The sequence below is a fragment of the Callithrix jacchus genome, chromosome 10, assembly GCF_049354715.1.
Source record: "Callithrix jacchus isolate 240 chromosome 10, calJac240_pri, whole genome shotgun sequence".
Taxonomy (NCBI): domain Eukaryota; kingdom Metazoa; phylum Chordata; class Mammalia; order Primates; family Cebidae; genus Callithrix; species Callithrix jacchus.
In genome coordinates, this window is record NC_133511.1 from 118,762,647 (window position 1) to 118,775,017 (window position 12,371).

Sequence of the window (12,371 nt, forward strand, 5' to 3'; positions counted from 1 at the left end):
GCCCTTGCCCCCCGGCCCCCCCGACCCGCGAAGGCCTCGCGCCCCGCAAACCCGGGATGGCCCCGCTCCCCCGGCTTGACTCCGCGCCCCGTAAACCTCTGACGGCCCTGCGTCCCCCGATCCCGGAAGGTTCTGCGTCCGGCAAGCCTGGGAAGGCCCGGCGCCCCCCGACCCGGGACGGCCCTGCGCCGAGCGCCGCCTGCAGGAGCCGGGCGCGTGGTGCCCGCGGCGGGATCCGGCGCAGCGCGGGCCGGCAGGGGGCGCTGGACGCGGCGGGCGGGGCGCGTGGGGCGCGTGGGGCGGGCAGGGGCCGGGCCAGGGCCGCGCTGGGGGCGAGCGCGGCGGCGGACCGGGCGGGATCGCAGCAGGAGCCCAGCCGGGACTGTCGCGCGGGCCGCGCCGGCGATGCCGCGCCCCCGGGCCAGGCTGTAGCGGGGCCGCGGCCGCAGTGCGCGCGGGGCCGGCGGGACATGGAGGTGGTGGACGAGACAGAGGCGCTGCAGCGCTTCTTCGAAGGTGAGAGACCGCGGACTGGCGGAGGCGACACTCTGGCTTCGGGAATCTCCCGGCAGATCTCACCCCCCGGGGCTGGGGTCCCCCGCTGTGTTTCTTCCGCTTCCTCTGGCTGGGACTCTCCTCCAGGCTGGCACCAGCCCGCCGAGACAGGTTCCCGGGGATTACCATCCACCGCCGCTGGAGTTGGGCTCCCTCTCCCCGCTCCTCAACTCGCAGCTTCCTTGGGGCTGTGCCCGCTTCCAGGTCTGGACCTCCTTTGAGCCTTCCAGGACCCGGAGCTTTCCCTAAATTGCCACACTCCCGCCCCCAGTGCACTTCCCAAGTCTGGGGACCCTCTACGGTGCTTCCCCAGAACCCCAGAACCCCAAGCACCCACTTCAAGGCCCAGGCCCCCAGTGTGCCTTCTAGGACCTTTTAGACTTCCTGAGGCTGGCACCCCAGCCTGCTTCCCAGAATCTGGGACCCCCGCCTAGAGTCCAAGACCCCAGTGAGCCCTTCAGGTTGGCACCATCCCCCTGACTTCCAGGAGCTGGGACCACCCTACTGTGCTTCCATGAGGGCAGGACCATACCTTGGAGACCCGGACCTCCTAGGACACTGCCACTTGACATTGCCACCTGCTTTCCACAATGCTGCCCCTAGTGACTCCTCTCCTGTTTGGGGCTGCACTCCCCCCCTCCTGTTTCCCCCCAACAGCATGCTTTCCTAGGACTGGAACCTTCTTGAAGCTGACATCCCCACCACCAGCCACCTCTGCTCTCCCAGACCTTTCCGGTGCTGTGAACTGCATTCCTCCAGCCCTCTGAGGCTGCTCAGCACTATGTCCCCAGCCCTGGAGCTGTGCCTCTCTGACCTCGCCCCCTCAAAGAGTGACCTTACCCCCCCTTGACCCTGAAAGGATCCTCCCCCTCTGGGGTGGAATTGACATATACCCCATAATAGCTTCTCCTGCCCCCACCCCTACATTGTTTTTGGAGGTCTCCTCCTACATCTAAGCAACTCCCCCTCTTTTCTTGGGCAGCCCCTGCCTCTCCTGCAGGGCTGCCACTCCTCCTGGAGCTGGGTTCTGGAGAGATGGGATGGCTGTGGGAGGGGGAGGGGAGGTGCAGGCTGACACCCCCCCAGCCCACTCTGCTTCTCAGAACATCTCTGGAACATCTAGCCAGAACCTCAGGCCGTCTTTTGTGCCCCTGTCTACCAATGTAAGGGCCCAGCCCCTGGCGGGAACTCCCTCTGTCCCTGGTCCCTAAGGCCACATCCTGCTCCTTGGTGCACTGAGAACCTTCCTTTCATGTGTGACCCTATCAGGGCTTCAGGGCAGGGAACCAGGGTCCAAGTTCCAAGCCCCAGATTCCTGTGGAGGAGAGAAGCAGGTCTTTTTTTTTTTGAGATGGAGTCTAGCTCTGTCGCCCAAGCTGGAGTGCAGTGGTGTGATCTCGGCTCACTGCAACTTCCATCTCCAGGATTCAAGCGACTCTCCTGCCTCGGCCTCCCGAGTAGCTGGGACTACAGGTGCACATGCCCAGCTCATTTTTGTATTTTTAGTAGGGATGCAGTTTCACCATGTTGGCCAGGATGGTCTCGATCTCTTGATCTTGTGATCTGCCTGCCTCGGCCTCACAAAGTGCTGGGATTACAGGTGTGAACCACCGCGCCTGGCCAGAAGCAGGTCTTTCTGTGCCTCAGTTTCTCTTCCTCTGTGACTTGGGAGGTGGGAACCCTTCTTCACACCTGTTGGCTTAGCAGCTCATGCAGGGGCACCCCCAAGCCTCAGTCATCCCACTCCAGGATTCGGGACACCCTGCAGACCCAGACCCCAAGAATTCAGGCTTAGACTGGATCGAATGGTTGACCCTGAGTCAGCTGGGCCATCTGAGGGTCTTAGGCCACCCCAAATCTGTCTCTTCCCAGACAATGGTTGATCCTTAGGAGTGCTTGAGGGGCCTGGTGAGGTTTGAGGCCTTCAGGGAAGAGGGGACAAGACGTTAGTGCTTTCCTGGGTTACTGTTTGTGGTGCCTTGAGCCTGCTAGGTACTTAGAGGACCCATAAGCCAGGCTCCTTGACTTCTACACTGCCTCCCCCAGAACCCTGGGCCCCGACAGAGAGCAGAGGGGTGGGCCTGGCTGGCCTGGACTCCCTGGCTCCCTCCTGGCCATGGGTGGAGGGGTGGGGGCTGACGCCACGGCTTAGCCATGCAGCGGCCTGGTGGGGGGAGGCTGTGCTGCTCCCTCCAGAGAGATAAGAGGAGACTCAAGAATGTCTGTGGGGAGCAGGGAGGGAGTAAGGCTGCCCGCCTAGGAGGGCTGGGCTGGAAATGGCTCCCAGCCCCTGCGGTGGGGGAAGATGTGGGTGGGCACTCAGGGCTGGGGTCTCTGGGCCACTTGGGATGGGGAGGCTCATGTGGGGGACCCCCTGTAGGTATGAGGGAGGGCCTAGGGGTGGCGAGGCCTGGTGTGCGTGTGAGTGTGAAGTGGAGGGAGCGGAAGCTGTGCTTTTGAGTGGTGGCTGCGTCACTCCTGAGCACAGGAGAGCCACGTGTGCGCTCACACTTGGGGCCAGGACTGGGGACACCTGAGCTGTCATCCTGGTCCCCAGTTGGCTTCCATCATCCCTCAGGACAGTGGGTCTCGGACCCTGTGCTCTTGGCTCTGGGCTGGGAGAGTGGCATAGGGTTTCATTGAAGGGGCAGGAGCACGGCGAGCCCCCTCGCCTGATGCGGTGCCCCTCCCTGGGCATGCCCAGAATAGGTGCTGGGTCCTGCCCTGTGCCAGTGATGGGCTGGGGGCTAAGGCGCTTTGGGCCTCAGGTGGGAGGCTGGGACAGGGCGGCCCCCTCGAGGCTGGTACAGCCGGGCCCCCGTGACCGCCCAGCTAATCCCCTAGAGAGAGGCCAGGCAGCCCAGATCGGCGGGCACAGGGCCTGCAGAGAGGGGACCCACCCGGCAGGATGCACTGGCTCCCAGCAGGTAAACCGGGTCCCAGGGTCAGGTGTGCTCCTCATCCACTTGTGGGCTGGGGTCTTGGACTCCCAGAGCCAAGGCAGCCACGGGACAGGGCAGCGTCTGAGAATTCGGCCAGAACCTGAGAGTTCTGGGACAGGCTGGGCCACTGAGAGTGGGGTGACCGTCTGTGCCCTCCAGGGAACCCCCAGAGAGCTCTTGCCCTCTCTAGGTCTTTTTTCTTCAGCTGCAAGACAGGAGGGGGTGGCAAAGAAAGTTTTCTCATCTCTGAAGAACCTCACCTCCCAGCCCTGGGGACCAGGGACATTTTAGAGTATGAATGGCACGAAGGGCAGCTGCTGGCCCCAGATTCTAGGGGCACATGAGGCTCTAGTGAGCAGCCAGTGCCCCCCAGAAAGCAGGTGTTGTGCAGGGAGCCTTGAAGGATGGAGGGAAGTCGCCTTCCAGCAGGTGCTGGAAAGACCACTTGGAGTTTAGTGGCCTCTGCCTGGCCTCTGGAGCCCACCAGGGCTGGAGGAGGGAGGCCTGGGATTTCAGCCCTTCTGAACCTGATGGGTGGCCTGGACTGGTGACTTCCTTCTCTGGCCTCATTCCCCTCCCAGGGTAAGTCAGTGGGTTGGACCAGAGCAGGGGTTTCCAGCGTGATTTTGTAGCCATCAAACAAACTCATGGTCTCCTGATAGGACAGGTACAGTGGATAAGCAGGGCTGGGCTCCCCACAGCCTCCGGAGCGCCAGAATACTGGTTTGAAAGCCACGCTTCCCAGCTGTGAGATGGGCGAGGGGAGGGGAATGGCGCCGGCTGAGGCTCAGAGAGAAGGGAGTTGGCCGGAGTTAGCCAGAGTGGACACTTAGTCCGCAGCTCCCTGCTCTGCCATCAGAGCCTTGGGGTGGGGGGCTACCTGTCAGGGTCCAGCATCTCTGCCTCGGGACAAGGTCCCAGGGAGAGACTACCTGAGGATTTGGAAGAGAGGACCACACCTGGCCAGGAACCTGGGGCTGGGCTGGGCCGTGTGATGGGGGTGGCACTGTGGCCATGTCGGCCCATCTGTCTCTATCTGTACCTCGAGCACTGAGGGAGTAAGTAGACAGGAGGGGTGGCCAGGAACAGAGTTTCCTGACCCCTGACTCTCAAGGAGAGGACCTGCCTCCTGGGCCCACCCGGAGCCCCCCTGAGGACTCCTGTCCCACCTCCAAGGCATGGAGCTGATTGCCAGACCTGCCCCAGGCCCTGAGCCCAGGCAGGAGAGGAAATGGTAGTAGGGGGTCTGACTCATCCTCATGTCCCCAGCACCCAGGACAGGGTGGGGGAGTGGGCAGGAAGTGTTCTCAGGGTCAACAGAGACAACAATGGTATGTGAGCAGAGGCGGTGGGGGTGGGGGACGAACCCCAGAAAGCACCTCTCTGGAGGGCCTGGGGTCAGTGCAGGGCTGAGAAGCTGGCAGTTACCGACCCTTTGGCCTCAGGGTCTCTCCTGAGTCTGGAAGGCTGGACAGGGTGCTCCTTGGGGTCTTAGGTAGAGCCAGGGAAGGCATTTGAGGGCAAAATGTCCTTTTCCCTGGGGGCCTGGCCCCCCACTTCCCAATCCCAAGGGGTTACAGATGGGAGGGCCCTGGCAGCAGAGGTTTCTGGGTAACAGACCAGCAAGGCTGCTGATTGGCTGCTGCCCTTGGACTTTGCCCTCCCTGATAAGGAACTGGGAGCAGAAATTATTAACTGAATCATTAACCGGGTGGCCCCGCCCTGCCCAGGCAGGCTGCCTTACCTTCCCACCTTCCTCCTCACGGACATAGCACCTTCCAGGCCCTCAGTTTCTTTCATTGCCTTGGGTGCTGGGATATTTGAGGGCCTCCTTTCCTGTCTCCAGGCCTTCAGCCTCTGCTGCCACGGAGTGTGGGTACCTCTTGGCTGGGTCTGGGGATGAGATGATGTAATAGTTTTGTGCATTCGCCAGCGGGGACAGCTAGGGTCTGTTCCTAGCTCTGCTGCCTACCCACAGTCCTTCTCTTGGCTGTATCAGGGCACCGCTGTGCCTCCGCTTTCTCATCTGTAAAATGGGCATGCAGTTGTAAAAGCAGGGCCTCCATCCCAGGGTTTCTGCGGTGATTAGGTGAGAGTGCCTGGCCTGGTGAACACGCGATCGGCCCATGGCAGGTGTCCTGCGCCCTGGGCTAGGTCGCTGCCCCTAAGCTTACAGGGCTTGTTGAGCACGTTCTGTGGTTCTGTGCCAGGGCTTGCACCATGACAGCTCTGACCCAGTGTGGCCCAGATGCCTGGTCCTGGTCCCTGTCACATCCAGTGGGCCCGCACCCCCTTCCAAGATTGGGATCAGGTTCTTGCTGCCATTGAGGAGGAGGGGACTTGACTGTATTGCGGCTTCATCTGCCGCACCCAGGCCACAGCTCTTTGCATGTTGTCTTCCTGGAGTCCTGGGGTGCAGTGGAAGGGAGGGCGATGTCCTACTTCTGAGGAGGGGGCACGAGAGGAAGTCAGTGATGTGTCAGCTCAACTCAGCGTGGCCGCATCAGAGCTGGGACAGGAGCCTGGGTCCCAGCTGAGTGCCAGCCTGGGTGGGCAGGGAAGGGGCCTCTCCTCCTGGCAGGCTGAGGGGTGGCTCCAGCATCGGTGGCCATGCCAGGTGATGTCTGTGCAGCCTCCTTGACCTCTCTAGACCTCAGAGCCCTCACTCACATGGTCAAGGTTGCATGATGTTGAGCAGTTAGATAGACCCCACCAGTGCCAAGGCCTAGAGTGAGAGGGGGAGGGGCAAAGCTCTTGGGTGGGGAGTACAGTTGGGTCTGGAGCCCCCCACCAGCCTGGATTATGGAGGGGCTCCCTGGCATTCTGTCCTCCCTGTGCCCCAGGTTACATCAGTGAGGGAAGTTCTCCCTCCAGCTGACCTGGGTCCCTGCAGTCCCTGGAGTGCCCCCACAGCCCCTGTCTCTCCTCTGTGGAGCCCCTGTCTCTCCTAGCTCCCTTCAGCCTCCCTCACTCCCTTCTCTTCTCCCTCCATGGCTGGGGGAAGGAAATCCCCATCACCTGCTCTGCTAGCTTGGAGGTGGGGGGCTGCCTTTAGGGAGGGGAGTTGTGCTTGTGACACTGAGTTCACCCAGTGGGGTCTGGCTCCAGCTGGAGCTGTTTCAGGAGGGTCTGACAGCAGGTGGGGAGGGGCTTGGAGGGAAGAGGAGGAGGCGGGAGCTCTTCCTGGGTGGCCACTAAGCTAACCCCCACACGCGACGCCATGCCTGTGGGCCTGGGCTTGCCGTCGGTCAGTGAGCATTTGTGTACATGTGTCCCAGCACACACGCCTGTGAAGAGTGCTGAGATGTGAACACGCACGGCCATGCTCGTACCTCAGGGCTTGTGCACCAGCTGTCCCCACCATCTGGAACCGTCTAAAATGCCAGACATTTTACTGCTCCCGTCATCTGACTCTGCTCCCTAGAATGCCAGCTCCATGTGGGCAGGCCTTTGGTCTGTTTTGCTCACCTCTGTGCGCCATGCTTGCCTGACACATAACAGGTGCTCAGTAAATAACTGCTGAATGAATGAAGGCGCACAGGTGACTGCTGGTGTGCACATGTGTGTGGCATGTCACTGTGTGTTAGTACTGTGTATAGGGGGCGTGTGGTACATGATCACGCGCAAGTCAGTGGATACCTGACTGTGGGGTGTTCCCTTATGTACGTCTGGGTGTGTGTGTTGCAGTATCACTGTGTGGGGCCACGCCGACGCGCAGGCACAGATGGGCACAAGTGACCCTGGTGGAGACCTGTGCCCACCCCAAGCTGCAGGGTCTCTACATGGCACCTAGTGGCCTGCCCGCTCTGGTCCCTGTGAGAGAGAGTAGGAACAGGTTGCAGCCACTGATCTCGGTGCTGTTGGACCGAAGCTGCTGGCTTTGGAGCATCTTGGGGCTGTGAGTTCAGCCTCGTGTGGACCTGAGGACAGGGTGGCAGCTTCATGGGGACTTGCAGTGCATGGAGCCATAGTCCAAGGGCAGCTATAGATTCTGGGTCTCGCCAAGCCTGTAATCCCAGCACTTTGGGAGGCCAAGGTGGGTGGATCACGAGGTCAGGAATTCAAGACCAGCCTGGCCAACATGGTGAAACAACAAATACAAGAAAATTAGCTGGTTACAGTGGCACGTGCCTCTAATCCTAGCTACTTGGGAGGCTGAAGCCGGGGAATCACTGAACCCAGGAGGTAGAGGTTGTAGTGAGCCGAGATCAGGCTACTGCACGCCAGCCTTGGCGGCAGAGCAAGACTCCATCTGGGGAAAAAAAACGGGATTCTGGGTCTCCTAGAAGAGAGGGTTTTCTAGTTGGATGCAGTGGCTTACACCTGTAATCCCAGCACTTTGAAAGACCGAGGCAGATGGATCACCTGAGGTCAGGAGTTCGAGACCAGACTGGCCAACATGACCCGGTCTCTACTAGAAATACAACAATTAGCCAGGCGTGGTGGCAGACACCTGTAATCCCAGCTTCTCAGGAGGCTGAGGTGGGAGAATCACTTGAATTCTGGAGGTGGAGGTTGCTGTGAGCTGAGATTGTGCCACTGCACTCTAGCCTGGGCAATAGAGTGAAACTTTGTCTTAAAAAAGAAAAAGAAAAAGGAGAGGGGTCTTTGAGGATTTGATGCAGAGAGGCAAAGGGTTGCTTGCCCAAGCAAACATATGACCTGAAGGCATTTTGACTAAGAAGGCCCTGGTCACAAGTTGAACCTGAAGCAGAGGCAGCTAGCAGTTACAGATTATATTAATAAAGACAGAAACTCCAAACCAAAGGAGGTGAGGCCTGCTGTGCCTTGCCCTGATGTAAACTGGCTGGGAGATGAGCCATAGCACTGGGGGCCTCTGTGACTGGGGGGAAGGGGAGGGGCTGCCTGGGCAGGCAAGGAGGCAGTCACAGAAGGCCGACCCACTGGAAGGGATGGCTGGGGCCGAGGCTCGGAGTCCGAACTGTGCTGTGCATGTATAAGAATAGCAGCAGGGGTCAGGTGCAGTGACTGACACCTGTAATCCCAGCACTTTGGGAGGCTGAGACTGGCAGATCACCTGAGGTCAGGAGTTCAAGACCAGCCTGGCCAACATGGTGAAACCCCATCTCTACTAAAAAAAATACAAAAATTAGCCAAATGTGGTGGTATACAGCTGTAATCCCAGCTGCTCAGGAGGCTGAGGCAGGAGAATCGCTTGAACCTGGGAGGCAGAGGTTGCAGTGAGCCGAGATTTCGCCACTGCACTCTAGCCTGGGCGACAGAGCAAGACTCCATCTCAAAAAAAAAAAAGAGTAGCAGCTGAGTGCTGGCCATGCGTCGGAGGAACTTAGGAGAAGGCCGAGGCTCCTCGGAGGCTCCGGAGCAGATGTGCAGCAAGGCGGAGAGGCCTCGGGGGAGGGGACACCTGGGCAGAGGCGTGAGGGCAGGAAGGAGATGGAGTCACAGAAGACATGGAAACAGGGCGGTTGACCCTGACTGAGGAATGGCCTCCTGGCTTAAGGCTCACTCCATCGCAGGGATTCATGCCCTGTCTGATGGTGGAGGAGGCCAGGGCTCAGGTCACTTGCTGAGGGTCACAGCCATGAAGTGGGGTTCACATTAGAAGCCAGGCCTCTTTGACTCTGGGGGTCTCTCTGTGCATCATGGTGATGTCCAGGTGGGCTGTCTCCTCTCCACTACCACCCTGGCCCTCAGCTGCTGCCTGGAGCTGGGCATCCCTCAGGTTCAGATGCCCCAAGTGGACATTCAGAGCACCAGCCTGGGCCCTGGTGCCCTCTGCACCCCGGGTTCAGGTCGACCAGGCCTGGCCAGCATCCTCGGGCCCCAGCCCACCCTACCCACAGCCACGTGGCTGACGGGATTTCCGCCATGTTTGGGGCATGAATTGACAAGTGCCCCATTGACGGGGCAGGGGAGGGGGTGGGCAGGGCACAAGCCTCCCACTGTGCCATGTCCCCACCCTCCCCCGTCCCCCGGGACAATGGCCGAGACTCAGCCAGAGGCCACAGCTGGTGGGTGGGGGGGAACATGAGCACGAGGAGGGGCAAAAGGGAGGGTCCTGGGTGGAGGGACCACCTGGGCCCCTGCTCGCTCTCATCCTGCACCTGGTTTGGGTGCCCTCCGTTCCTTTTCTGGACAGCTGGGTGGCCTTAAAGGGAGGAGGAGAGAAGAGGGAGGGAAGGGGGCTGCCTTCCCATAGTCGGGATTGCAGCCTGCCTGGGAAGGGGCAGTGTCTGGCTCCTGTTCCAGGCAGGTAATAAAGGGCCTAATTAATGAGGAACAGCTGAGGTACACAGCTCAGCAGGGCAGGGGCGGGACCTGGAGGGGCCCTGGCTACCCTTGGCCCTGGCCACAGCATGGCCTGGCCGAGGTCCCTCGATGACCACTTGGCTCATCTACTCCGCAAACATTTCCTGGGTGCCTGCTGTGTGCTGGGGTACTATATCCCAGAGACACAGAATAGGGCAGCGCTCAGAGCCCAGCATCTGCCCCGTAAGCTACAGGCATGCACTCATCTTTTCTGAGCCTCTGTTTCCTCGTCTGTAAAATGAAGAAAAAGAAAATCACCTACCTTGTAGAGTTGGGATGAGAATTCAATATGAGCCATGTAAAGTTCATGGCATGGGGCTGGGCACAGAGTGGCCACTGGGTGAGTGAGCTGTGGGTGGTGGGTGGGCGGTAGACAGACACCCATGCTGCCCAGTGAGATACATGGAGACGGGAGGATAAAGAGCTGATGAGGAATTACAGCGCCACTGCCGCTCCTCCATCCCCTGCTAAAGAGAAGGGGAGAGTCAGAGATGGCCTCTTGGGGGAACTGACATTTAAGCCAAAACCTAAAGCATGAATAGGACCCGGCTTTCTCAGGCTCAGGAAACAGCACGGAACAGCATGCACCAAGGGCCTGATGTGGGGCGGAGGATGGAAAGGAGGCAGGGGCTGACCAGGGAGAGGAGGGAAGGAAGGGGACCTGGGGAAGGAGAGAAGGCTGTGGGGGCAGGCAGGGGACCATGCCACAGGCCTTGGACTGCAGAGGGCTCTGCATTTCTCCCAAGCAGTGGGAAGTAGTTGAAAGGTTTGAGGAGGCAAGGACAGAGATGCTGGTTTGTGAGCTCATGCTGCTGTGTTCGGGTTGCTGGGCCCTGAGCAGCCTCTGGCAGGCCCCACTTCCCTTCTCTCAGCAGCTTCCCTTCCCTCAGAGAGGTCTTGAGGATCATAATGAGCATGTGGCCTCTGTTCCGCTTTCTGCCTGGCAGGTACCCCTGCTTGGGCTCCAGTGATGCTCTGGGGCTCTTTGGGGAGCACTAGGGAGGGGTGCTCCCAAGAGTGTGCCCATGGGACCCTATCCCTGTCCTGGGTTCTTGGGAGCTCTGCCCTCAGCCTCAGCAATCCCTGGGCTTTGGCAAGCCCCCGCCCTCAGCTTGTCCTCCTGGAATGTCTGTTAGAAATCTCCAGTGTGGTTCGTGGGCGGGCTGGGGGCCGAGTGGCGTGGGGAATAGACGAGGCAGCCTCCAGGGCTTCCAGGAGAAGGTGTGGGGTCAGCGTTCCTCAGGAGGCCCTCTGAGCCCCCAACCCTCAAACTTCTCCCCCACCCACTGGCCCTCCCTAACACTGCCCCATCGGCTCCCTCCTCCCACCTCCTTCCTCCGTCCTCCGGCCGCCCAGACCCTGGCACCGGAGGGTCCCTCCTCCCCCAAAGCACATCTGGTTCTCGTTAGGGTCTCCCAGGATGCCTCTGCCTGAGGCCCCCTATCCTGAGGGAGGTGGGTAGGAGGATTAGGGGTGATTAGGAGTGCTCCTGGCCAGGAGGGGAGGGGGCTGGGCCTATTATAAATAGCAACGCCATGCCTGCCTCAGCCCATCATTCACTGTAAATTCCAAGTTCAGGCTCAAAAACTTGCAGCTTCAGCAGCCAGGGTGGGGGCGATGCACCAGGTGGGGTGAGGAAGGCACAGCACCCACCAGCCACACCTTCCCCCTTGGAATCAGACCCCTGCACCTGGTTGGAATTCTCCTTGCTGTGTTGCCTTGGGTAAGAGACTTGACCTCTCTGAACAGAGGGGATAGTGATCACGTCGCCTCTCTGAACAGTGGTGTTATTATCACCATCCCCACGGTTGACAGAGGGAGAACAGTGCAAGAAAGCAGGCAGGACTCTTGGGCATCAAGAGGAAGACATCAAGTGACAGCCACTGTCACTGTCATCATCACCATGAGGAGTTGAGAAGCACTGGAAGATACTGAGTATAAGTCAGGGTCATGTCACTGCCTCTGTCATGGTCACCATTCTGGCTGTGAGGATTGAGTAACACGCTGCAGGTGAAGAGCCCGCAGGATGCCTTGTGCCTAAGACACTCCTGTGATTAGGCCTGTAATCCCAGCACTTTGGGAGGCTGAGGCGGGTGGATCACCTGAGGTCAGGAGTTCAAGACCAGCCTGGCCAACGCGGTGAAACCCCGTCTCTACTAAAAATGCAAGAAATTAGCTGGGCATGGTGGCGGGTGCCTGGAATCCCAGCTACTTGGGAGGCTGAGGCAGGAGAATCCCTGGAACTGGGAGGCGGAGGTTGCAATGAGCTGAGATTGCGCCGAAGCACTCCAGCCTAGGCGACAGAGCAAGACTCCGTCTCAAAAGAAAAGAAATTCCTGTGATTATTAATGTACTTGACTCACAAAGTGCCTGGCACACAGTAGGGACTCAATAAATCTGGCCCGTGGTTAATGGGAAAGGCGGGGTGGGGCCTGAGCAGAGGCGGGGTCCTGGAACCTAGGCACGCAGACTGGCCACGCCCAGCTTGGGAAGCTGCTCCTGCCCTGGCCGAACTGCCCAGGACAGCCACTGGCGCTGCGTGGTGGGTGTCCCTTGTTCCTAGCTGGGCGAGCCGGGGGTGGG

At 59.9% G+C, this 12,371-nt stretch overlaps 1 protein-coding gene across 15 annotated transcripts in view; it reads left to right on the top strand.

The window, feature by feature from the left end:
• Positions 1-355: 355 nt before the first annotated feature.
• Positions 356-12,371, top strand: part of MYRF (myelin regulatory factor) — a 36,908-nt gene continuing 24,892 nt past the window's right edge. For all 15 annotated transcript variants that reach the window (XM_035262920.3, XM_035262922.3, XM_035262921.3 and 12 more), the window contains exon 1: positions 356-516. In XM_035262920.3, coding sequence (XP_035118811.1) covers positions 471-516 — 46 coding nt within the window. In that variant the 5' untranslated portion in view covers positions 356-470. The remainder of the gene's footprint in view (positions 517-12,371) is intronic.